The sequence below is a fragment of the Varanus komodoensis genome, unplaced genomic scaffold, assembly GCF_004798865.1.
Source record: "Varanus komodoensis strain SLA01 unplaced genomic scaffold, ASM479886v1 scaffold51, whole genome shotgun sequence".
In the NCBI taxonomy this organism is placed as follows: domain Eukaryota; kingdom Metazoa; phylum Chordata; class Lepidosauria; order Squamata; family Varanidae; genus Varanus; species Varanus komodoensis.
The window spans coordinates 3,417,362-3,445,068 of NW_025336100.1; the positions used below are offsets into that span (position 1 = coordinate 3,417,362).

Here is a 27,707-nt window from a genome sequence, read left to right on the forward strand (position 1 = left end):
TTCCTGATGGTTAAGACCCCTAGGATATGGAATGGGCTTGCAAGGGAGGTGGTGGAGGTCCCATCAGTGAGGGTGTTCAAGGAAAGATTGGACAACCACTTGCTGGGGATTACATGAGTGGAGCCAGCTGGAGCCAGGGGTCAGACTAGATGGCCCAGGAGGCCCCTTCTGAGTTACCTTGTTTTTATAACTATAAGCTAATGTATTGAACATAGTAGTTCATCTTGTCTGTCTAGAACCTACAGCCAATCATCTTCATTGAGTAAAATGTGTGAATGACTAGATGAAAAATATGTCTACATCTCACTGGAATATATATATTTTTTACATAAATGTGCCATTTTCTTGGAAACAACACTTCATATCTGCACTATTGTCTGCCCTAACAATGCTTCCTGAGCTTTCTAAAGTATGTTGGAAAACCAGAATGCCAAGGTAGATGTAACAGAAACTCCAGTGCAATTTTTTTTACCACCTGAGATGAGAGCACATGTCACAACCCCCACAAAATCTTTTGCTGCTGTATTGCATCCCCCACCTCTTTTTCTTTACTATATCATGCCCCTCACCCTGTTTGCACATCACATTTCCTCTTCCCTTATCCCATCCTACCCCTTCCTCTTCCCACATCACATCCCCTATAAGTGCTTGTGCCAGAGCCCAGGTAGAAGGAAGCAGGATGCTAAACAGAGGCACTAGTACCCAACAACACAGGCGAGATGATACAAGTTGGGAGTCCAATCACCAGTCCAGTAACAAGTCTAAGTCATAATTCCAAACAGTCCATGGGCAAAACAGAGGTAGGTCATGGAGTATGGTGTGGTCAATAGACAAGAAAGTAGTCAGAGCAGGCCAGAAGTCAGGAACTGAGAAGACAACATGAAAAGGAACTGCTACTTGGGAGCAAGATAACAATGAGGGGTCCAGGAACAGCAAAGTATAGTAGGCAAGATAAGGGAGCAAGACAAAGCAAAGGAGGGGCAGGTGAAGATCCAAGAGGCAAGGTCCCCAACCAAAGCAGGGATTCAGGCAACAGAAGTCCAAGTAGCAACCTAGAACCAGAACAGCCCAACAAGCCAGGAAGACCTTCATTCCCAAGTCAAAGACTGGAGAGAAGAGTCTGTTCCTATAAAGCTCTTCCCCCAGGGCTCCCAGCTGATGCTTATTAGGGTCTAAGAGCTCCAGTAGAGGCAGGGCTGCCCTGGGTGAACTGCCAGCTGCTATCCTGCTGCAACAGATTCCATGGAACAACCTGGCTGGTAGTGCTCTCTGGAGCATCTTCTGAAGGAGGCAGCAGCAGGCACACTTGGTGAGGTGGTGGGGAGATAGTGACAACCTACATTACTCCTCCTATTCCGGCGCCTGAAGCTGGAACTGCATCCAGCTTTATAGGAAGACTGACCCTGCATAGCAATATTAATGAAATTAGCAATTACATACATTTTTCAAAGAGGTAAAAGGAGGAAGAAAGCTGTCATACTTTAGGCACATCATGAGAAGGCAATACTCACTGGAGAAAACAATCATACTAATGAAAGTTGAAGGCAGAAGAAGAAGAGGAAGAGCAACCTAAGACCAAGTTTAGGGGTTGATTCCCTAAAGGAAACCGCAGCCTTAAACGTACAAGAGCTGAGCAGTGCTTTCAGTGACAGGGCCTTTTGGAAGGAATTAACTCATACAGTTACTATATGTTGGAGATGACTTGGCAGTACATAACCACAACAACAAAAAGTTCCCAAGTTCCTGCAAGATCCAGGATATTTACTTTGTAAAAGCAGCAATAGCAATGTGTACACATTTGGTAATTGTGTGAAGTACTGCAAATCTAGTTGGGCTGTAACTAGGAGCCTTACAGAGATGGGAGTAAAGCAAAGTTGGAAAAGGTAGGCAATTCTAACAGACCTTTGAAAGCCAAACTAAATGTTTGCTAAAGCATACTTAATAGAATTATCTGGCCGAGAATTTGTATATCATACTGGTACACTCTCCAAGGAGCTGGACCTGGCTGGGTTTCCCTGCTGAATGTGCAGGTGGGGACAGACCAAAGTTGGCTACTGTGTAATGTGTGAAAAGGTGCCAAGCCCCTTTCTCAAGGACAGCAGCACAGCACAGCAGCTGATTCTCCAAGGAAATCATAGAATCATAGAACAGCAGAGTTGGAAGGGACCAAAAAGGCTACTGGGGCCAACCCCTGCCCCGTTAGACATCAATTTACACCAGCCCACTCAGATGACTGTCCAGTTTCTTTCTGAATGTTTCTAGTGTGGGAGAGTCCACAACCTCTCTATTGCTCTGAAAGTTTTCGAGATATCTAGCCTGAATCTGGGCTGTCACAACTTGATCTGATTATTCCGTGTCCTACACTCTGTTACAAATGAGATCTTATCCTTCCATTTTGTGACAACCTTTGAGGTACTTATAGAGGGATATCATGTCCCCCCTCAGGCTTCTCTTCTTAAGGCCAAACATACCCAGTTCTCTCAGTCTGTCCTCATAGGACAGTATTTCAAAACCCTGCCTCATTTTTGTTGCCCTCCTCTGGACCCTTTCTATTTTTTCTGCATCTCTCTTAAATCTTGGTGCCCAGAACTGGACACAGTGTTCTAGATGATGTTCCTGATGTTCATCCAGAACCCAGTTTCCTGTAACTTGAGCCCATTATTCCATGTCTTCCACTCTAGGATGATCAAGAAGAGACATCCTTCCTTTTCGTGACAACATTGCAAGTATTTGAAGAATGATATCATCTCTCCCTTCAGTCTTCTTGAGACTAAACATGCCCAGTTTTTCAATCTTTTCTGACAGGGCTTTGTTTCTAGTACCTGGATCATCCTTGTTGCCTTCCTTTGAACTCTTTCCAGCTTGTCTGTTTCTTCATCTGTGGTGCCCAGAACTGGATGCAGGACTCCGGATGAGGCCTAACCAGTGCTGAGTAAAGGGGAATTAGTACTTCATGGGATTTGGAAGTGATACTTCTATTAATGCAGCCTAATTAATGCATTTGCCCTTTTTGCAGCAATATCACATCATTCACTCATCTTCACCTTATCATCTACAACAATTCCAAGATCCTTCTCACTTGTACCATTGCTGAACCAAATGTGCCCTATCTTGTAACAATGCATTTGGTTGGTTTTTTCCCTAGGGGCAACACTGTGCCTATTGAATTTTATGCTGTTGTTTTCACCCAGTGCTCCACCCTATCATGATCACATTGAAACTTTTTTCTGTCTTCCAGGGTATTAGCCATCCCACCCAATTTTGTGCCCTATGAAGTTCTGATCATGGTTCCTTGCATTTCCTCATCCAAGCCATTATTAAAACTGTTGAAGAGCACTGGGCCCAAGACTGAACCCTGTGGCACCCCACTTGTTACCTTTCTCCAGGTTGAGAGTGTGCCATTGATGAGGACATTTTGAGTTTGATTTTGTATCCAACTGTAGATCTACCTGATAGTTTTTCCATCTAGCCCTTTTTTAGCTACTAATCAGGATATCATGGAACACTTTGTCCAAAGCTTTACTGAGGTAAAGATAGATTATGTCCACAGCATTCTCACAGTCCACGAGGAAGATGACTCAGAAAGCAAAATCAGATTAGTCTGACAGAATTTGTTCTTGAGAAATCCATATTGGCTTCTAGTAATCACTGCATTGTTGTCAAGGTGCTTGCAGACTGACTGCTTTATAATTTGCTCCAGAATTTTCCCAGGGATTGAAGTCAGATCTGTAGTTCCCTGGTTCTTTCTTTTCCCTTTTTGAGGAGAAGGGCAACTGCCCTCCTCCAGTCATCTGGCACCTCCCCTGCCATCTATGATTTTTCACATTGTTGAAGCCGTGCTTGTTTGGGGACTTTTGGGATCTGAATTCTTGTCCCCACTTGGCCATGAAGCTCACTAGATGGCTTTCGGCCAGTCATCCACTCTCAACATAAACTACCTTGCAGGGTTGTTGTTGTGAGGATAAGATGGAGCTATGTAAGCTCTTAGGATACCTCACAAGGGGGGAAAAGCAGGATAGAAATGCAATATAATAGCAGCAGCAGCAACTAGTAGATCTCTCAAATATGCCATTAACAGAGACAACCTCCCCCACACACACTTCTAATTAAAGGTATGCAGAGTTTTAAAGTTATGATATGTTCTGGCTTAGAGTTGTACACTATGACATTGTCAGATGGGCCTATTTGTCTTGCTGTTTCCATTGGCTGGAAGCTTCAAAGCAGGAGTGGGGGAGAAGGTCAGCTATACCCTACTAATAGGCTACTTACAAATTTCCAGTGTATCTGTTAGTTGTTGAGATCCTTACAAAGAATATGAGTAGACTTTGTCTCTTCCAGCATAGTATTTAATATATTGATGAGCGAGAATCAGTATCACTTAACGCAGATTAAGTTTGCCTTCACTGTTATGGGTTTCAGAGTGCATGCTCTTGCTTAATAAATCTAAAACATGTTGCTAGGCTTCCCATGTCCTAGAGGAGAGGTGAGGAACCACAGGCCTGTGGGCTAATACAACCCTTCTTGGTTCCTTAGATGCCCACGCTTGTCGGAGTGCCTGCTCCGACAATCGGCGCGAGAGAGTTCAGAGAGAGAAATAAAACACTGCAGACGAGAGATAAAGTTTCAAAGCATGCTCGGTTGAGTATTCCGGAGAACAAAGAGGTTCTTCTTTAGGAATTCTTCCTAAAATGTCCTCTTAAAGATGTCCTCCTTCCTCACCACCGGCAGCCCCTTTTTATTAATTCACAGATGGTTACATTTGTATTTGCCTACACCAATCGCCATCGAGTTAATCAGCCAACTCCCTAATCATTGTGCGCAAGCGCAGGATTCAAAATGCTTACTGATTGCTTATGCGCAGGCGCAGGCAACAGGAAGCGTACTTATTGCTATATATGGTCACAAGCCTTATATGGTTACACAGGTGAAGTACAATGCTATTGGCTGGGTAAGTTGCAATACTATTGGCTGGTAAATTACAATACTATTGGCTGAGCGTAGCATGCCTAGCTACAGCATGAATGCTGCGAGGCAGGGATGAATTCCCACACACGCTGATAACTGTTTGCTTGGTAACTTTATGGCTTTCTCCCCACTGTAAATGGTTGAAATCACTTTCTTAAGGAATAGTTACTGACAGTAAAGCTTTAAACTACAATATGCAGGTATTTTTAATCTCTTCCTCTTTTGCATTTGATTCTACTGGTCCTACACAACACTAGAATATTACCTCTCAGACCTTCTCCAAAAGTGGTAAAAGCCCATGGGTTAACCCCACTCCTGTCTTAGAGGGATAGGGAATATTAGATGGTAGGTGGGTAGACACAGTTCAGATTTCAGAGTCCTTATCCAAAAAAAATTGAACCTGATAACTTCCCATTGTCCTTCTCAGGGCATTCTTGCCTTATACTCTGGAGTAATTGTGGTGGTAGGGAATACTTTTCTGGGACAGGATCCACTGGCTCATAATCACTAACAGTTTACCCATTTTCCTTGGAAAGTCTTACTTCATAAGCTGAATGTTTGAATCTGACTCTCACCATGTATTTTTCTCACTTTTACACACCAGGACCCCCCTCTGCTCCTCGGAGTGCCATCTCAAATGTTAATGAAACTAGTGTCTTTCTGGAATGGATTCCTCCTGCTGATACTGGTGGAAGGAAAGATGTGTCTTATTATATTGCATGCAAGCAGTGCAACTCACACTTGGGTCTCTGTGGGGCATGTGGCAGTCGTGTCAGGTACCTTCCACAACAGAGCGGCTTGAAAAACACCTCTGTGATGATGGCAGACCTGCTTGCTCACACAAATTATACCTTTGAAATCGAGGCAGTGAACGGTGTGTCTGACCAAAGTCCAGCTGCACGGCAATTTGTGTCAGTCAATGTAACTACAAACCAGGCAGGTGAGTGCAATTTCTTAGTGGGATAAGGAGTTTTGGTGGGTGGTCTTGTTCATAGTTTGCCAAAGTGGAACTCACAGTAAATTACTGAGTAGAACTTGAAATCATACTGCATAATATTCAATAATGAGCTTGTATTTACTTTTTTTTGCTGCATCATATGCATGACTAAGTCACGTAATATAGTGTATCACCTCGGGAAACATAATTTAATAGACTATAGATTATAGAGTTGGTTGTACAGTATATTGTTTCATTGTCATCAGTCATAAAATGAAAGATAAGCCATTATTATTCTTTTTTGGTATAAAGAGTGATTAAGTCTAGATGTAGGCACACTATTTTCAACAGATTTTAAAATAGTAGCTACTGTTTTTAAAAGTTTATTTGAAAAGGAAGCAAAAAGTATTTGAATACTTCATTCATTCCGTTCAGTTCATTTCTATGTCACTGTGACTGTGTCAGGAGAGGGGTGCAGGCTAAAGCTGCCTCTTCCTTGATTTTCCATGAAGAGCAACACCAGGACAGTGCACTCACCGGGTCTTTATTGCCTCTTTACACTTTCACCGGCTCACTTCCCGTAGTGTCTTGGCCGGGCCTGCTCTGGCTCCCTTCCCTCCTGTCGCTATGGCAACGAACGGCGTAGCCCCAGGTGTAGCCCCACTGGACCGCTCCCCAGTCTCCGCTCTCAGTTTGTGCTGGCTCACCTGCCAGCGACCGCCTTCCCCGCTCTCCTCCAACCACACATGCTTTTCGGCTTTCTCTCCTCTCTTCCATCTCCCCTTGCTTACCCCCTCTCTCCTCCTCTATCCGCCCTCCTCCTGCACCACTCCACCCAACCCAGGTGTTCCTCTCTCCTCCACAATCTCGTACAGCTGTGCACTCGCACGCGTCTCCTGGCTGTTGTCTTCTCGCGAGTTGCTCTCCCCACACAGATTCCCAGCCTTGCCCTGTTATCTTCGGCCCTGCTCTGTGGAAGGCCCCAGGAAAAGGGGTGAGCCCCCCTGCCTCCTCACTGTCACCCAGCAGCCAAAGTTGTCTAGGCAGCTTACAATAATTTATAGAAACAATACAACAAAATGCCTTATTTTTTCCAAATTAGAAAAATTTAAAAATAAACTAAAGACATCTAAAACAACATATGAAGAATAGTAGTCCTTTAAAACATCTGGGATGGGGTAATCACTTTAAGCCCTCAAATATTTATTAACTTATTTATGATATTTATATGCCATCCTATTGCAAAAGCCTCAGGATGGCTTACATAATAAAATACAAATATAAATATAAATAAATTATAATGAAGTATCAACAACCTAAACAAATTGACCCACTCTGGCTGCAGTTAAAATATAATATTAAAAATACCATATTAAAACTTATTAAAATATTGATGAAATAAAAAGGTCTTAACCTGGCGCTGAAAAACATAAAATGATGGTGCCAGGCGGACCTCTCTGGGGAGCGCATTCCATAGATGGGGCGCCACCACAGAGAAGGACCTCTTCCTGGTGCTCTGCCTTCTAATATCTTTCACAGAGGGTTCCCGGAGGAGGGCTTCTGCTGCTGATCTCAGGGGGCAGGAGGGCAAATAGGGAAGAAGGCGTTCCTTTAGGTATCCAGGTCCCAAGCCATTTAGGGCTTTATAGGTAATAACCAGCACCTTGAACTGAACCCGGACTTTGATGGGAAGCCTCTGTTCAGCTCCATCCTCTGTTTTGCACCATCTGAAGTATCCAGACTGTCTTCAAGGGCAGCCCCATGTAAAGCGCGTTACAGAAGTCCAACCAGGAAGTAACCAATGCATGTGTCACTGTTGCTAGGCAATCTTCCTCCATGAATATCTTGAATATATTTAAATGCCTTGTATATCTTGAATATATTTAAATACCTTGAATATCTTGAATATATTTAAATGCCTCAGCAAAAAGCGCCATTGTTATTTGTTTTTCGGCGCCAGGCAAAGACCTTTTTATTTAAGCATCATTTTAATTGTTAATATTATTTGCTTATTTTATCAGGCCAGGGCGACTTATTTTATATTGTTATTTCTTTTATTTTATGTTGTGAGCCGCCCCAAGGCTTCGGCGAATGGGGCGGCATAGAAATGTTTTAATAAATAAATAAATAAATAAATAAATAAACCTGGCACTGAAAAGATGATGAGGTTGGTGCCAGGCAGGCCTCAGTGGGAAGGTCATTTCATAGTTAGGAAACTACCATGGAGAACACCGCGCCCCCCCTCCCGCCCCGTTTGCTGCCTCTGAGCACTGAGGAATGCCCAGGGTTTTAAGTGTAGTGTCCTGGGAGATTGCAGCTGAGAGTTGCTCCATCAAGTTTTAGTTTCACCAAGTATACTTCTGTTGGACTCAGTCATATGAGTTATGATACTCATAATATCATGCATGTTAGTTTGCTTTAATTTTTATTTGAAATTTTTATGTTGACCACATTTTTGCAATGATTGTGTTTCATTGGTGCTCTTCTATAATTAGAAGTCCTCTTTTGCAAGCAGAAGGACTTTGCGTAACTTTACACAACAAGCCCTTTGCATAAGAAACGCAAGCTGAAATTTAGCAAACTGCATCTGCATCATTTTGTACAACCTCTTTCCCAATATTTCAAGAAACATGTCTATGCTGTGTGTTCATCATTTTACTAGCTTATGTGCTACAGTTGTCTGATCAGTTCTTAAGGTATCCAGGATTCAAAACCATTTTATCGTATTTTGTTGTTAGCTTTCTTAGGCACTTTATATGGAAGTTTGTACATTTAAAAACAAATATGCATAAATTTGTTTGTCAATAATGGGGCTAGAAATGTAATGTCCAAATTTTTTAAAAAATGTTTTTGATAGAAACAAGGTGGAAGCCTATTTTTTGAACCTGCCATGGTTTCTAATCATGGTCCAATCACAATCCCCTGATATTATTTTAAATGTTTGCTGTGCATTGTTCACATTTGAGAAAAAGAAGTTTGTGCAACTGAGCAACGTGACCATAAATCGTAGTTTGGTTGTAATTTGCATGATTTTATTAAAAGGCTGTTTAGTATCCAAACTGTATTTTTGAAATACACCGGTACCTTGGCTCACGAACCTAATCCATTCCAGGACTCTGATCATGACCCAAATTGGTCGTGAGCCAAGTCAAATTTCCCCATAAGGGTCAATGTAAATAAGGTTAATCTGTTCTGCAACTATTTTTTTTTTACTCACAGAAAATTGAACCAAAGTGACAAAGAACAACAAAGATCGCAGCCATCTTCCCCCCGCCAGCGATCATGTGGGGGGATGGGGAGAGATGGGTGCGATCGTGGGCACGCTGAGGGGGGAGGCGGGCGTGGGCATGTGGGGGGAGGCACACACGGGTGTGCAGAGGAGGCAGGCATGGGCGTGCAGGCATGGGCGTGTGGGGGGGAGGTGGGCACAGGTGCACGGGGGGAGGCGGGCACAATCACGGCCATCTCCCCCCCAAACACAAACGCAGCCATCTCCCCCCACCAGGATGACGGTGATCACACCCTTGCAGGGTATGCTGGCACACTTGTAATCGTCACCCAATGCAGAGTTCATGACCTAGGGCAATTTTTTAATGAAACTTTTGTTCGTGACCTGATTTGGTCGTGAACTGAGGCGTTCATGAGCCGAGGTACCACTGTGCTCTTGCTGAGCTTGCCAGGTCTCTGCTAGTGAATGCTGCCCCACCAATGCCTTAAGTGGCATGATGGAGTGACTGTTCCCTGCTGGGATCATGAGCCATTTTTGCTTGCTGTGGCTCCCCCCCCACCTTTTATTCCATTTTTCTCCCTAGATATCATTTTTCATGATCACTGAATTGCCAACCATTGACTCCTCCCCAAAACAAAATACCTGAGTGGCAAGTTGGAAGAGCTGTCAGTGGTTCAATTTCATAGAGCAAGAAATTGTGCAAATGTATGAATTTTCTATTCAAACCTGTGCAAGTGCATTGACGCTATTTGTGGCATCTGAAAAGGCAGTCGTTGCCTAGGCAATGTCCTGGGAGTCTTGTGTCAAAGTGCAGAAGGCTCCAACCATGGACATTGACTCAGAGAAGCTGCAAATAGGTTTGTTTATTTGTTTATTTTACTTTATGCTTTCCTGACATCAGTGAAACAGCAAACACTTAAAGGAGAGCTAAACTGTGGATGATCTTTGCTTGCAAACAAGGTGGTCAATAAATAATCCACTTTTTGGCTGATTCCATCAAGTTTTTTCTTATTCATCAAGAATAAGATTCCTTATTCTTGGTGTCTTCACTTTTTTCCACTGTTTCCCAAGACTTCAGATGGTCATAAAAGTGGTAGTCATCCCATTTATAGGAGCACAGAACCTGGATAGCTGCTAAAGCTCAGGCTTTCTTTTAAAATGGGTTTTGATGGGGCTCATTAGAGATTCCTGACAGCTTGCATTGTGAGAGCTATCCAGAGAGCAAAGTAAACAAAAACAGAGATGAAATTGCATTCTCTCTCTCTCTCTCTCTGATTAAATCTTGTATAGGAAAAATGATGAAATACGCATACAGTTAAGTAGTAATTTAAAGAGAGTGACAAAGCAGGGACAGCCCCTTCAATGTGTCACAAGATAGGGAAAATAGTACGTACTTTACAAGGTATTAAGACTATAGGCTAGGATGTGTGACATGCTTTGAATGCTTAGAAGCATTATGTAAAAGCTAAGTGCCATTATGTAGCTTCGGGGAGCCTAAAAGTAAAAAGTAACACTTGGCATAGAAATAGTACCAAGGCTGCTACCACAGAACATTGGCCTTTGAACTATTTCTTTTTGTAATGTTGTTTATCTTTTATCATTGGGAGTGGGGTAGTTTAAATTGTCTTTCCTGAACAGCTAACACAACCTGTTCTTCTAGAACAGCTTTTTTCCATCTCTGTGACAATTCCCAAATCCAGCTCTTTCTCCTGTGTGTCACAGGATGCATTTGAAAGGAAAGGATGTTGAAGCTACAACACATGGGAGTGCTGGTTTATTCTAATTCAGGATTGCTTCTCATTACTGGCATAGCTAACCACCACCAGAGAGAACATGATTCTCATGTCAATGTAATCTATGAATGCCAGTAATTAATTTGCATGTTGTCTTTGTTAGGAAGGCCCCATGATTTTCTCAAGAAGAGAAAATGGAATCCTGGCCAAGAGGCTGTCAGAGCAGCACAACATGTAACTATAATACTTCTTTTAAAATAACATACTTGTCCCACTGCACTTGTGTTGTGCTTCCTGTTGTACCCGCGGTGTTACAGACGAGGCCAGAGACCGGATGGTAAAGTAAAGAGGAGATTTATTCCTGCAGCAGGGACCACATTCATAGAGGAATGCGGTGGTGAACAGAGTTGGAAGGAGATCTTTATACCTTCACAATCCGCTTTCGGCAAATGGGGAACAATACAATCAGTTTTTGACAAGAATGAGAACAATGGCAACAATGGGGAGTTACAGAATCACATAAGCAGTTGAGCAAGCGATATACAGAAGCAGATTTGGTTAGCAGTAAGCTTTATCTTTTAATTTACACCTTCTAAGCAATCTTTGTCCATTACATTGTAGGTAAGCTCTTTCCACTTACCAGGGGAATTCTCTGAGGCAGTTACTAGTCACTTGAATGGGCTCGAGCTTAGGAGAGCTAAGCCTATCATGCATACCCTGAGACAGCTGATTATTCTAGTGTTTGGCCGTGTCATGCCTATCTGGAGCCTAGAGGAGTCATGCCTATCCTGAATGCCCTGAGAAAGCTGATAGATATCTCTATTATGTCAGGATCCTGGGGAGTCAGGTACAACACTTCCTAGTTGGCTGGCTAAATGCAGTCAACTCAGAGAATCATAGGCATTTTTGTGGGTTTGGTTGAATTATTTCAGATTCACTGCTGGATGGTTTCTGCTCAGCTGCATACCACATAGTATAGGTGGTGTAGGAATGTTGTCATTTACTGCTTTCAGGGTGAAAGTAAACACACATACACACAAACTCTCCTATGAACTTCATTGGCTATTTTTCAAGCTTGAGAAAGACAAGAATGTGTTAGCATGCCATAATAAGATAGAAGAACCTTTCCCAAACGGATGCTGTACAAATCATACCTCTCGTTATCCTTCAGGCAGCAGGCTCATTGGCTGTACTGATTGGGGATGATGTGGGGTGTAGTCGAAGTCATCTGGATTGTCCCAGTTTGTGGCAGGCTGAGACACCATGTTAGAGCAGAATTATATGTGATGCTTGGCACACAGCTTCTTTGTGAAATGTTCAGTTCAGTTCTTTCACGTTCAGTTCTTTCCCTTTCCCCCATAATATTTTGTCAGAGCAGAAATGCCATAATGGGGGCAGCAGACAATGGGAAAATGCAAAGAAACATCATAGGTAATTGTGATGAAATGTGTTACTGTGAAAATGGGAACATTTGGGCTGCCATTTTGGCCATTATTCTGTCTTCTGTTGACTGTTGTGTGTTGTTCTGCCTTTGGAATTGACCAGGGAGATCCAAGTTCAAATAAGCAATGAGATGAACCTTTTCTGAATGAAGCTTTCTAGGTTATTGAGTTAGTTACTTTTCTCTTAGCTTAGACATCATATGATTATTTTGAAAGTAAAATGAGGCAACAGTTAGGAAAAGCAATCCCATAGACAAAAAGGAAGTGGGGAGATACACAAAGAAAATTACCATTTTTGTGTAGAAGTTGAATGTTCCAGTGTTTACTACAAGCTATTCCTTAGAACAAAGAACTCTATTTTTAAATTAGCACTAAGGAATTTTGTGAATTTCAGAATTTACAGAAATGTTTATGTATTATGATTCTGGTTATGCTACATGTATTTCACATGATTTATGTTTTGGCAACAAATTGGTCTTCAGTTCTATCAGGAAACTTAGATTTATTCTCAAATAATGTTCTCTCCTTTGAATGGCAAGCAATATGAGCACATCTTATAAGTATGCAAGGAGAAATACAGGGGGAGCACAACCCTGTTGGTTCTCCTGGACCTCTCAGAAGCTTTCGATACCATTGATCATGGTATTCTTCTGGATAGGCTGGCTGGGTTGGGAATTGGAGGCACTGTTTTGGAATGAGGGTACCTTCTTTCTCCCCAGAGTTACCCAGACATATAATTAAAATGGTATATGAAAAAAACATTAAAAATGAACTGGCTGCTGTGCTTCTAACTGCTGTGAGACTGTCCTCTTCCCACCTCAACTGCAGCAATCCTGAAGCAGTCACTAAATGGGTACCAAATGGGCCATGTCCTTTGGAACCACTCTTCAACAGCATCCCAAAGCCACTGCCTTGGTCTTCTCTCCCTGAAGTAGCTGGTGGTGGGTTTCCTGCAAGAGGAACAAAGGTGGAATATAAAGGGGATGTAATAATGTCCATAGTACAGAAGAGTGTCACTGCCATAATTTAATGGGTGAAAGGTACTTACAGGACAAACGGCTTACTTAATGGTAGGACACTGACTGTGGATCACTTTCTCCAAAGAGATTTAGCTGATAACTACCTTGATGCCATTTTGGTTCCAGGGGATGAACTTTTGTTCTTCAAGATTTTTTTCTGCCCAGTTCTTTTATGCTGCTTAGTATTTGGCTTTATTTCTATTGATTGATTGATTGCTTTTACACTGCCATTTTATAGGGTGTTTTAATTTTATTGTTTTTGTTTTAATTTGTTTTATTACAATTTTAGCATTTTGTAAGTTGCCTTAGGAATCTGTTGAAAAGTGGGGCATCACTTAAACAAACAAACACATTTTTGATTTGGTTAACATGGTTCCCTTTTCTAGAGGATATTGTCCTTGTAGTACTAATGACCTTTAAAATGCTATTTTTATAGCAGCACTTTTTCCTGTGATCATGTTACAGAATATCTCATTCCAAGCTTTTAAAAAGAGAACGATAGAAGATGTCTGACTACAGAGATTATATTACATTCTGTTTGACAAAGAAAACCAAAATATGCATACTTTCCTTCTTCAGTGGTAATTTAGGCATATGGAGGATGCAAAGTGGCTATGGTTTCCTGCCTGAACCACAAAGATCAATGGAACATTCTTAATAGGTTCTTATCTTGCAGTTATACTTTAGCACTTCTTTTGAGGAAGATCCTCAAAGGATACATTTTCTGCCTTTCTGATGTATTCTGGGTGTATAGTTACCCATACTCTTATTTTTTTCCCCACCCCGCCCCAGTTGTACATATCATTCTGCATAGCAGTTAATGGGCATGTTAGCTATCTATGTCATCAGAGATGCATGTCTGTCAAAGTGTCAAACCGCAAAGGTTGAGAAGACTTCAAAGCAGGCTGCTTTTAACACACACTAGTGCACACGCATGCACATGCACGCACACACAGAGAGTAAAATACTGTGAGCAAAATCCAATTGATTAACACCTCAATAATTAACTATAAAGAGCTATTCTATATAATGCTTTTATGCATTGACTGCTATCTGAAGAACTGCTTTAGGTACAGTAGAAGTTTTGGATTTTGTTTTTCTGGATGTCAGACCCCACATCAAAATATGCTTTTGAAAATCCCATCAGTTACGCAAGTGATTTGCTGCTGATTGAGTGATATAAGGCCCCTTAGAAACATAGAACCTGATGTGCAATTCTTTGGATAATGACTCAAATGTAACTTTTTTTAAGAAAGGAAATGATATAATTTTGACTCAGTTCAGACACTAGCCAGTGTTCAGATATTGGGTTCTTTCTCCAGTAATTCTGTTGCATTCAGGGGATCCACTGTTTGGGCAATGGGGCTTTGGTGCACAAACCCATTTTTTAAGATTTATTTCATTTTTTTAGAGAGAAAAACCCTGTGAGGCTAGTATGATGGAAAACCAAGTGCTGCCCATTGGCGCCATCCTCATTTGGGTTCAAAAGAGTGGTTCTGTGATTTGGAGTTCAGACCCCATCTCTGCCTTTTACTTAGATTCTTGGATAAGTTATTTTTCTTTTAGCCTCAGCTGTTTTCCTTCAGGGAAATCAGTGTTTTATAACTGACCATAAGACCCTGGTGACCTCCATATAAGCAAGCAAATACTCTGTCCGTATCAGTAATTTTGTGAGATACATTCTTGAAATTCTAAATATGCTCACTAACCCAAAAAATATGGGGACACCTCTGTGATGGATGAATAAAGCCTGGCTTGTGATTGGCCAGCTAAGTCATGGTTTATGTTAACTATGACCTTGGCCAGATGTTCAGATTGACAAACCACAGTCATAATTCTGCCTCCAAAGGCTGCTTTCCTATGGAGACAGGAATAAGCATTTAAAGTTGAGTGATGTGAGGACATAAATCCAAGTGTTCTGGCTACTCTAATCCATATTTACATTTTTGTTTTGTTTTGAAAATTTATGGTATAAATTATGTATCTCGCTTTTCAAGACTTATGTCTTGCCTGTTGCATGTTTGGAAGTCATTACTTGGGTTCTAAATAGTGATTAGCATAAGCCTTATTTTGTTATGAGGTCCAAACTGAATCTGTTATTCAAAACAGGCCAAAATTTGCTGTAGTAAATGGATTTTTGAACAATACTCTTTTTTATATTACTAGCAGAAATATGGGGATTTGTTTTGCTGGCTTTTACTTTACAATGATTTTCCCCTTTAACCTCCTTGACTCCCTTTTAACATCCTCAACTTCCAACATTTCTTGAAAAGGCAGAGAAAATACTTGGTGTAATGAAGAGTGGAGCATGGCAAATGGTAGAGGCAGAAGGTGATCACTTTAAGAAAAGTCTGAGGCACAGAATGAAGGAAATAATGCAACCACCTTAAGAATTTTATAGAAAGGCAGGATAATGAGTTGACAGTAATAAAGATGACCCTAGATTTGAAAGTGATTATTTTAAGGGAGGCCTGAGATAGCCCCATATATTTTTGGGTCTGGGAGAGGAAAATTAAATTACACCCAAACTTCCCTAGTGGTAAAATTAAATGAATGAACTAATTACTATACACCTAAGGGAGTCCCAAGGCTTCAGTCAATTCACTCCCCATGGCAAGAATGGTGCTCTCCTCTAGTGAACCTTAAGGAACAGTCACATAGGACTAAACCAGAAAATTCCTCCCACTCCCAGCCAGACTTACATGCTCTCTCCCAGTAGTGTTGGTCCATTGACCTCTCTGTTTAGCATTTGCCATTAGAAATAAGGCCAGGAGGAGGGAGTGGCGTGGCGTGGAGTGGAGGCACTAAGGGCATTGTGTGATTATCCACTCTCATGCTAGCCTTTTCTCAATGGGAAGGGCCAAGGCTTGCCAGAGGCACATGGAACCTTGCCCAAGCACCCATCTCTGCTTGAAGGAAGGAAGGAATTTTTAAAGTTAGTATTTCTTTTGATGACTAGGTCGGATGAAGAGCTGAACATGTCTGGTCTTTCAGCACAGTGCTCTTGATCTGCCTCTCTGCTGTAAGGTGATGGTATACCAGATACCTTTGCAGTTTTTCTAAAAAAAGAGGATTAGATTGATCAGGCATAGGGAGTCAGACTCAGATGTTTTGGCCTATAGCCCCCCTCATCTCTCACCATTTTCTATGCTGCTGTGTGAAAGAACATGCTTGAGTCTCAAGCTTACATGCTTCACCCTGAAAACTTTGTAACCCATTTTTGGCTGTGGAACAGAATAGAGAATGAGTGAGACAGAGGTACTGGTTTATTCATTAATCACAGACTGAAGGAAGAACACTATCCTGTATTCAGATATCAGTAGAAACTGGTTAAAAAAACAAAGAAACCAACCAGAAATTTCCAGTCTTCTCATTGCCTTGGAAGAATTGAATGGGAATGGATGAAAAGTTTTTGTTACATTTGACCAGATCAAGCTTTCCAAACTCTGAGCCATGGTTATAGGATTGTTCCTGTACCTCCTTCCAATGGAGCAGCCATCTTTTATTCACCAACCGTATTACCATTGGAGCATTTTGAAAGTAGAACATTTTGCCACTGGGCAGCCCACATGGCTCTGTTGACACTTCAAACTATGGCAGAGCTTTTCCATATGTTCTGAAGACAGAGAAAGAGAACACCCTAGTCAGCTTATTTAGAATGGTAAGCCATTTCATCCCCACAGCCCTTGTAAGTATTTCCGCCAGCCCTGAAGATTATTGCAACCTGCATGGGATATCCCTCTCCACCAAACAAAACAATAAGATGTTGGAAAATATCTAGGCTGAGTAGTCTGACCCAGCACCATTGCAGATAGACGGAGTTGGATCCAGAACTCCTTGTACTTACAACAGATCGATTAAAATCAAAGTCCCCCGGAGGAGGGCTTTCTCTGCGGTGGCGCCCCATCTATGGAATGCGCTCCCCAGAGGGGTCTGCCTGGCGCCGTCGTTATTTGTTTTTTGGCACCAGGATAAGACCTTTTTGTTTAAAACTCATTTTAATTGTTAATTTATTTGTATTTATAGGTTTTTAAATCTTTTAAGCTGAGATGCACCAGGTTTTAATATTTTTACTTGTATAATTGTTATATTTATGTCTTTAGTTTTTGTTGTGAGCTGCCCCGAGGCTTTGTTGTGATGGGGGCGGCAGAAAAATGTTTTAAATAAATAAATAAATGTGACAAGATAATAATGACTAATCACTGCTTTCAGTGGGTCTTCTGCAGGACTGGGGATCCTTTTTCAGCTTGAGGCCTGAATTTATTCTCACAAAATATCTTAGGTGGACATTCCAGTGTTGAGTAGAGCCAAAGGAAACAACCCCAAAAGTGAAGGGAGTGGGGACAAAAATCTTAATTTAAGGGACCTGCTGCCAGTAGCTAAACCAGGGGGTGATGTTTCAATTCTTTAGCATGGCAGGGAGGGGGAACCATGCACAAAAGCCAGGCAACTACAAGAAGATCAGTAGTCAGAATGATAGGGGCATAGCCATCTGGGCACAACAGGGCCAGATTGAGACTCCAGCAAAGGTGGATTTGCCCATAGGCATGAGGTTATTCTGCTTTAGTTTACTCTTAGAATAACCAAGTCTGATTTCAAGACATCTGGTTTGGACCATTGCAGACAAAATGCTAAGACTGGACAGATTCAATAACATTGTTCTTATTAGGAAAACAGCTTATACACTGTGTTTAGGGTGGGGGGATGTTGAATCTCTACTGTGCAAATCTGTCTACCAGGCAAGAAGATGGCAATTTTCTCTTGACTCTCACCAATTTATCAGTTGGAGATGAAAGGATGTTTACTGCAAAGAGCTGTTATGATGGGATTTTTTCTTCATCTAAACTAATAATTATTCCAACTTTGTTTTGATTTCTTCTCCTGTTCCACAGCACCATCTCCTATCACAAATGTGAAAAAAGGAAAAGTAGCCAAAAATAGCATCTCTCTTTCCTGGCAGGAACCAGATCGACCCAATGGCATCATCCTGGAATATGAAATCAAATATTTTGAAAAGGTATGATTGTGTCATTGCAAGACCTTGCCCTCTTTGATTTCGATCTTCCTCAGTGATTCAGTGAGAGTCCACTAAAAAAGAAGAGAGTATTTTTTTTGTGTAACATAGTGATAAATTGATCATAAGGTAGCCGATTAGGAAACTTGGATGTGTATGTGCATAGATAAAGACTTTTATTTTTCATTAGTACATTGCATCTGTTGAATTAATACTAAGGTTTCCTGTCAGTTCCATCTTCTGCATATTATATTAAAATAAGGCTCATGTTACACTGCCATCCTATTTGTTTCTACTCAGAAGTAAGTCTGTTGGCGACATACAGGTATGTGAGGGGATGTCACACAGAGATGGGTAGGGACCTGTTCTCCCCTGCAGAGGAAGGCAGGACATGCTCCAACAAAGCCAAGCTCAAGGAACCAAGGTTCACTTTGGATGCCAGGGAGCACTTCCTGACAGTTAGGACCCCGAGGGTATGGAATGGGCTTCCACAGGAGGTGGTTGAGGCCCCATCGGTGAGGGTGTTCAAGGATAGGCTGGACATGCACATGGTGGGCATGTCATGAACGGAGCCGGCTGGAGCCGGGGATCAGACTAGATGGCCCGGGTGACCTGTTCTGATTTGCTCTGTTTCTCTAAGTCCCAATTTAATGTAATGTAATTTAATTTAATTTAATTTAATTTAATTGATTTAATTTAATAATACATTTTTATCCCACCTTTCACTAAACATCTCAAGACATTTAGTCCCAAGAAGTAAGTTCAATGGTATTTCTCCCAGGTACATGCATAGAGCTCTGCAGGCTAATTTGCTTTGTTCCTTTCCAGAATATTGTGCCATTTTAAAATAATTCACATGAATTATTTTATAACATAATCCTTCAATAACTCTGTAAATAAGACTGAGGGAAAGAGTGGTTTGCAAGTTGCCTTGCAAGTTCATGTCAGAGGCAGATGATGACGGCAACAACAATGACAATGTTGATGATTCTGTATCACCCAATAGTTGAAGCTCTCTGACTGGTTCACAACAGCAAGTAAAATATGATACAAAATAGAATAACAATAAAACATCATAAAATATAATACAGTTTTTAAAGCCAAATTTAAACCAAGTTTTTAAAAACTACAATAGTTTACTTAAGTTACGTCACCAGACTTAATGTGATGTCGTCAGGAGGAAGAGGAATGGCAAACCCATCCTGGTCCATACTTCCATAAATTTGAAATTTTGAAGGGAATTGTGAGCCGCCCCGAGGCTTTGTTGCGATGGGAGCGGCATAGAAATGTTTTAAATAAATAAATAAGCACTTGCCACCACACCCAACCTTCCTCCCAAGACAACTTCCCCAGACATTGGAAAGTAAGCAGCAATCCTCACTACCTCCTTACACATCCCCCAGCCCAAGAAATGTTTGCCATCTCCAGCTGATGTCCAGAGACCCTGGCGAGAGAGGGTGAAAAAATCAACATTAGCATGTTGTCTCCCATATGGATGTTGAATGGTGAAGGCATAAAGTTGTAGAACTAAATATCACTAGGTAAGCGTTGGATTCTCACCCTTCATGCAGTTTAACCAGTGCAAGTGGGAGTGAGGGGGAACTGGAATGAACAGGGCACCCCACAGGTAAAAGGGCAAGTACTGCGCATTTAACTGCTAATGCCTCCCTTGGAGGTGGCAATCAGAAAAAAGCACCAGGTCTTGACGTATGTGTGTGGATAGTTTGCAGTAGGGAGAGATGTAAGCAGGACCTCTTATAATGCAGACCAGAGCTCCCACGGAGCAAGTGACCAGAGTGAGAGAACAGGAGTTCAGCAGGGGAGGTCCCTAACATTCTCCCCCTTTGCTTCTCTTCTTTATTTCACCTTAATTCCACCAGCCCCCAGCGCATGCATGTGCGCACGCACACGCACACACACACTTGTTTTCTTCCTTGTAGAGCACTAGTTCTCTCAAAAGCCCTTCCAAAGACAGAATCACTAAAGAGGAATGAACAATGGACCAAGGAGACTCCACAGTGGTGGTGGCCTGCAACAACTGCAACAGCTGCACACTAGTAGCCTTGTTACAGGAAAAGGTGAGAGCATAAGAGTAGCGAGTGTCCACCCATCAGACAATAAAAGAAAATGAATAGTTTCTAGAAAGAGGGGAGGAGCTGCAACTGGTAAGTGTAGTCCAGAAGCAAGAAGAGCATCAGCAAGCTGAGGTGGCAGAAGAGAACCTTGATGGAAGGGAAAAAGAGGAAACTCACTGGAACAGGGTGACAGTTAGAGAAGACCTAGAAAACGCTCTGCACCAGTGGAAGTAGTTTAAGTCATAAAGCACTGAGTTCCTTGTGTACATTGGGTATAGACCAGTTAGTCTGATTCAATCCCTGGAAAAAATTCTTGAGCAAATTATTAAATAATCTGTCTGCGAGCATCTTGAAGAAAATGCAGTGAAGCCAGCATGGATTTATCAAAAATAAATCCTGTCAGACTAATTTAATTTAATTTTTTGACTGGGTAACCTCCCAAATGGACAGAGGGAACACTGTGGACATAATCTACCTATTAGGTGGATCCAAAATTGGCTGCTAAATAGGTCACAAAGAGTGCTCATCAATGGCACCTTCTCAATTTGGATGGAGGTAACTAGCGGGGTGCCACAGGGTTCAGTCCTGGGCCCAGTGCTTTTCAACATCTTTATTAATGATTTGGATGAAGAAGTACAAGGAAAGATAAGCAAATTCTCAGATGATACAAAAGTGGGTGGAATTGCAAACACTCTAGAAGATAGAATGAAGATCCAGGGCAATCGTGATAAACTTGAACACTGGGCTGAAAGCAAAAGAATGAGATTCAATAAGGACAAGTGCCAAGTCCTGCACCTAGGAAAGAGAAATGAAATGCATTGATGCAAGATACAAGATGGGGAATATGTGGCTCAACAGCACTAAAAAAGAAATAGATCTCAGAGTAATTGTGGACAATAGGCTAAACATGAGCCAACAATGTGATGCAGCCACCAAAAGGGCAAATGCTATTTTGGGATGCATTAACAGAAGTATTACTTCCAAATCACGAGAAGTAGTAGTTCCTCTATACTCCTCACTAGTTGGACCTCATCTGGAATACTGTGTCCAGTTCTGGGCACCACAGGTGAAGAAAGATGCAGAAAAATTAGAAAGGGTCCAGAGGAAGACAACAAAAATGGCCAAGGAAACACTGCCCTATGAGGAGAGACTGAGAGAAGTGGGCATGTTCAGTCTTGAGAAGACTGAGGGGGGACATGATATCCCTCTATAAGTACCTCAAAGGCTGTCACAAAGAAGAAGGTCAAGATCTCTTCTCTCTGAAAAAGGAGTGCTCAGCATGGAACAATCAATTCCAGTTGCAACAACCAAGATTCAGGCTGGACATCAGGAAAAGCTTCTCACTGTCGGAGCAGTACAACAGTGGAACTAGCTGTCTAGAGAGGTGGTGGGCTCTTCCCACACTAGAGACATTCAAAAAGAACCTGGACAGCCATTTGAGTGGAATGGTGTAACTTGGTGTCCTGCAACAGTAGGGAGTTGGACTCGATGGCCTTCATGGATCCTTCCAACTCTACTATTGTATGACTCTATGATTCTATGAATAACAAATATATTAACACCTGTTAGATGGGGCCTCCTGAGAGAGTAAAACAGCTAATGTGTAACCAATGGTTCTGGTGGTGGGATGCACTGTCTTTGTTGTTATATAATTTTTATTGTTTTTTAAAAAATTGTATTGTTTATTATCCATGTGTTTGTTAGATTTTGGGAGGATTGTGTATTAACTGATTTAATAAACGAAAAACATACAAAATAATTTTTAAAGGGTAGGAAAAACGCACACTATTAATATCACCCATGAAGTTCCATCATTCATACACATATTGTACCATGTAGAAGTTTCTCCTATGCTGCCATGGTTGCTTGTGAAGGCCCCCCATTCTAATGCAGAAGTATGGAAAGTGTCTTCTCAGATTTTACAGGACAATACAATTGATTGGTATACCTCATGGTTACTTGCTCATCATGATAATTTCCCATTTAGCAAATAGCCATCTGTATTAACCTACTGCCTGACTCAGAGGTGGACAACTTGTGACCCTCAGGATGTTTTGGCCTGCAACTTACATCAGTGCTGGCCAGCTTAACCAGTTTTTGGGATTACGGGACATGTAGACCAAAACATCTGGAGCACCAGAAGTTGCTTGCCATGGCCTAACATACTCCAATATTTAAAAAATGCTGAAGTGAAGCTATACATAATATTTATTTTAGGATGTTTATTTTATGAATGCATAAGGTTTCAAACAACAATGCAGATCATCCATTGAAAAATGGACATGTAACAGTGATCAGGTATCAGCATTCCAGATTGCATAATCTCTAAAGGACAGCAGCAGACTCACTCTGGGAATCCAGTGTGGGTATTAAAAGATTCTTAGTTTCCCATATTTCCAGGCAAGTTTAGTTTGTACAGATGATTCTGGTGGGTAGTTTTCTTAGGGTTGGTTCTAGACTAGGCCCACTGAAATCAGTAGGACTAAACTTACCCATGACTAACTTAAATCCCTTTAATTTCAGTGGATCTACACTACATGTGACTAATTCTGGATACAAACCCCCCCCTTTTTTTTCTTTGCCAGTGGACCCCATCTGGAACAACTTAAAGTTCTCTTGATGCCTGTAGTGCCCTCTGCCATGCTTTTAAACACTCCAGAGTTTAAAATTTCAAGCAAGCTAAATAAGTGTTGTTTTGACTTTTCCCATGGTGCTTTAAATGCACCTGGATGTGAATGATGCACATTTTTTGCATGAGATAGAACTTTTGCTAGGAGAATAATACTTGATAAACTTGCCAAAACCAATATCTGTGTCACAGAAAATGCACTGAATTGCATTTAGGTGGAGTCCCTGGTGATAGACATTTAAAAAGTAGGATCAATGAGAGATTGTGAAGTATAGGCTCTCCTGGTGGGGAACCTCTGAAGAACCTGGGCTTGAAGTTCGCCACTCCAGCATAAAGTTTATGCCATTATGTTTGGTGGAGATGTAACCCTGACAAAGGGAGGAAGGAAGGGAAGGTGTGAAGCTGCTGTCTGTTCCTCAACTCTTAACACCACTTAAAAGATCATGAATAATGGAAACATGGAAACAGAAAAAAAGCAAGTTAAAAGGTGTCTCCTGGGCCATCTAGTCTGACCCCTGGCTCCTCTCATGTAAACCCCACTCTTGCTGGAAAGTGATAGACACCAAGTTGTACCTGCTATTTATAAGTTTTACTCTTCTCTCCCCATGTGTGCTTGCATGTGTGTACACGTGCGTGTGCACATGTACCAAACAGAATCAAGAGTCCAGCTATACCATCATTAAGTCCAAGGAGACAAAAATTGCTGCAGATGGCTTGAAACCTGCTTCAGCATATGTTTTCCAGATCCGAGCACGCACCGCAGCAGGGTATGGTGGCTTCAGCCGAAGGTTTGAGTTTGAAACCAGCCCAGTGTGTAAGTTATTTTAATTACTGTCTGCTCATCTCTCTCTAATGGTTACTAAAAAGAGTCAGCAGATCAATATCTTTGCAGGGGACTCATCAGCCTCCATTTCATTCTCCTCTTTTTCACCTGAGTCCCTCCTGGCCAGATGTGTTCAGGCACATCAAACATGAGTATGGTTAGGCAACTTAACCTTTATTTTCCTCATTATTTCCTCAGTTTATGTTGTCAAAATTTGGGCATCTCTGAAATCTGATTGTCAAAGACTTTATCTCCCATCCCCACACACATGCATATGCACTGAATTGTTGTAATTTTCTTTCTCATGTTATTATTCAGAGCTTTTGTGTCAAATATTGTTTTTTGGAATCTTATTAAGTTGGAAAAAGCATATCACACAAAGCCACAGGCAGAGCTCTCTGTATTTAAACTGTTGTGGACTAAAGGCACATGGCAGAAAAATGTGGTGCACACTTGACAAGCATAGCAACCATTCCTGGCTCTCTGATATGAATGTGTTCATAGAATACATGCATGAGTTTGAGTATAGGGGTGGCACAGAAATATACCTACTATTCTTGTCCTGAGCAGAGGCATGTCATGAGTAGAGCTGGCTAGAGTCGGGAATCAGACTAGATGGCCCAGGAGACCCCTTCTGACTCACTCTGTTTCTATGTTCTATGTTTCTTAGATACTGGAAGAAATCTACGGGTGCAATCACATATATATTTAGACAAGTAAAAAGTCCTACAATTCTCTAGCCAGCCATACTGTGAATTGTAGGATTTTTGCTTCCTAAACATGCATAAGAGTGTGTTGTCTGTGACTCATCACAGATGTTCTGTGGCAATAGTTTCTTTATGATTCTTGAAAGGTGCCTCTTTTAAAAGGCTGACATATTTGGGAAGGATTACCATTTAGGAGAAGGGCTGTAGCTCTTTAGCAGAGCACATGCATTTATGAAGATGTATCCTAGATTCAATCACCAGCATCTCCAGATAGGTTAGAAAAGTCCTGCCTGAAACTCTGCAGAGTCCTGGCTGCTAGCCAGTGTCAACAATACTTGGCTAGATGGACCAGTGGTCTGGCTTGTTATAAGGCAGCTTCCTATGTTCCTACTTTAGTTTAAATGGGCACTTTGTGTGAGTACCAGAACAATGAATCCTAAAGGCAACTTATCAGTTTGGTCCCTTGTAAGGAATGAAATCCAAGCAATGATGATACGTGAGGCAAAGTACCAAGCAGCAACAGTTTAATATATTCTGGCCAGACCAGGCACTCACCCCGAAGGTAGTGCACTGGAGGAGCAGTTTACACAGCCTTTTATTCCCTATTTCATGCGCAAAGTCCCTGCCTCCTTTCTCCCATTGGCTGGGGTACTGGGAGTTCACACTCTTCTCCATCCTCCTCCATCATACTGCTCCTTGGTATGTTACCCCCACCTGCTCATACATCCCATGTTCATGTTAATAACCCTCTGAGTCATAGTAGGAGGCACCATTAATATGCATTAGCTTATTACGCAGCCATACTTTGGATTCTAAGTTCAAAAGTTTAATGCCATGTCTACCGATTACATCTTGTAGTCTATTAGTTTGTGTTAATCACAATAACTTTATTAATCATTAAGTGATCTACATAGCGTAACCTGTTCTAGTCTGTTAATCACAATACCTTTATTAATCACTAAATGATCCATAGCTTTACCCGTTCTAGTCTGTTAATCACAATACCTTTATTAATCACTAAATGATCCATAGCCTTAACTGTTCTAGTTCGTTAGTCACAGTAATCTTCTACTTCTCACAATCCACCCTTTTTCTTTTGGTTCTATCTTACTGTGACTAATTCTTCATTGGGTTTTCCTAAAAGTTCCTGTAGCATAGCCTTCTCAGCTTCGAACTCCTCATATTTTGGCACCACTGAAAAGGTCATTATCCGCTGCCCTTGGGAATTATTTTTGTGGGAAGTCACTACATGGATGGATTCTATAGTTCTCTGCACCATTCTAGTTACCAATGGAAAAAAACAGGGCAAGAGTAACAGTCCCCCAAACGCCAATTCGGCCATTAGTAATATTTTCTTCCAGTCTCCTAGTCAATCTCCCAGTCCAGTGGATTCCAAAATTCCCCTCCATTTTTGGACTAGGACATGAGCCAGTTTTCTCATTCGATCAGTTATTTCTTTGATAACCTTTCCAGTTTCATCTATCTGGAGACAACAATTTGTGAGGTTGAATTTTCTGCACACTCCACCTTCTTCGACTAACAGGTAATCCAGTGCTTATCGATTTTGGTAAATGGCTGCTCTCATTTGGGCATTCTGTTTTGCCAGTACGTTCACTGCTATTGAGGTTTCATTAGTGATTATCTCCAGTACTGCCTGCAATCTGATAATTCTATTTAACATATATATAGAGGTTCGATATCCATACATCCCGTCCTCGGCCCAGGTAGCCAGGCCATAGTACTGGATTATCCATTCAGGAGGCTGTTCATCATTTTTCCAGCTTCCAATCTTTAGACCTCTTCCTACCCCTCTTTTGCTTCTCCTTAGGTCATCATATACCGCAACCCCTAGCCTTTCTCCTCTGGTTGCTGGGATCAGGAAGAAGCTGGGCCTTATTGTTCCCAGTACACAGGCCCCACACCATCCTTCTGGTAATGAGGGGTATGCAGACTTCCCACATATCCAGTACAGATCTGCTGGAGCTTTCCATGTTAGAGAAGCATTACAACCATGGGTCCAAACCTCATATAGGTGTGTATTGGCAGGAAAAGGATTTCTGGTTATCATTCCCGGGGGTGTGGGAGTGGGGTACCACCAAGAGGACTGGTTTGTCTCATATGTAGTTTCACACACTAGGCTCCCCATATCCTTGTTATAAGGATCCCCACACAACCTACTCACACAAGTATGTCCCACTATAGAGGTTGCCAGCCCCCATGCTGATGGGCCATAGGGGTCATGAAACCGAGTAAAATTTATATAAGTCAGGTTACCTAAATCTATTTCCTGGACTTTCCATGGCCATTGCTCTCCCATATTAGTTCCTCCACACACATAACAATTAGTGACATTTAGTGAGTTTGCAATTTTCTCAGCTAAATTTATAAACAAATTCTTGGTCCTTTTCAAATGGGCCCATTCCTTCATTTGGACGTCTGATACACTTAGCGTCTCGTAAAAGGAATAGAATATTCAGTGTTCCTTAGTATGTGTCCAATTTACCACCCTTAAAATTAAGAGGGTAGTTGGATCCAGTCCTGATCCATCAATTCCAAACCCAAAATGTTGAGTCATCTCCTGTCTTCTCTGCACACCTTCCAATAGGGATGGGATAGTTTGAAGTATTACCAGATTACATGTAAAAAGAGAGCAGGCCACAGGGATTTGGCCCTTAAACAGAGTTATAATTTTTCCTTGCATGGTTCCATAGTTACCAGTAATCCAGCTGACACAACTCCATCCTGCACATTCCTTAGGACTAGGTGTAGAGAGCCAGTGTGGTGTAGTGGTTAAAAGCATGGGACTGGAACTCAGAGGATCTGCGTTCTAGTCCCCGCTCAGCCATGGAGCCAACTGGGTGACTTTGGGCCAGTCACAGACTCTCAGCCCAACCTACCTCACAGGGTTGTTGTTGTGGGGATAAGATGGAGGAGGAGATGTAAGCTGCCTTGAGCCCTTTGTAGGAAAAAGGCAGGATATAAATAGCAATATAAATAAATAAATAAATAAATAAATAAATAAATAATAAAGCAGAGAGATCCTTTTGTGAAGGGGTAAGAAGATCGATATGCATCCGTGGGTTTTTCCTTACACAAGTATTTATGATCTTTGGCATAGGCCCACACCCAGCTCA

At 41.6% G+C, this 27,707-nt stretch overlaps 1 protein-coding gene across 1 annotated transcript in view; it reads left to right on the top strand.

The window, feature by feature from the left end:
* EPHA5 (EPH receptor A5) overlaps positions 1–27,707 on the top strand; it is a 262,453-nt gene that overhangs the window by 146,777 nt on the left and 87,969 nt on the right. Inside the window, exons 6-8 of the mRNA XM_044447269.1 lie at positions 5,570–5,905; positions 18,218–18,342; positions 23,698–23,857. Coding sequence (XP_044303204.1) covers positions 5,570–5,905; positions 18,218–18,342; positions 23,698–23,857 — 621 coding nt within the window. The remainder of the gene's footprint in view (positions 1–5,569; positions 5,906–18,217; positions 18,343–23,697; positions 23,858–27,707) is intronic.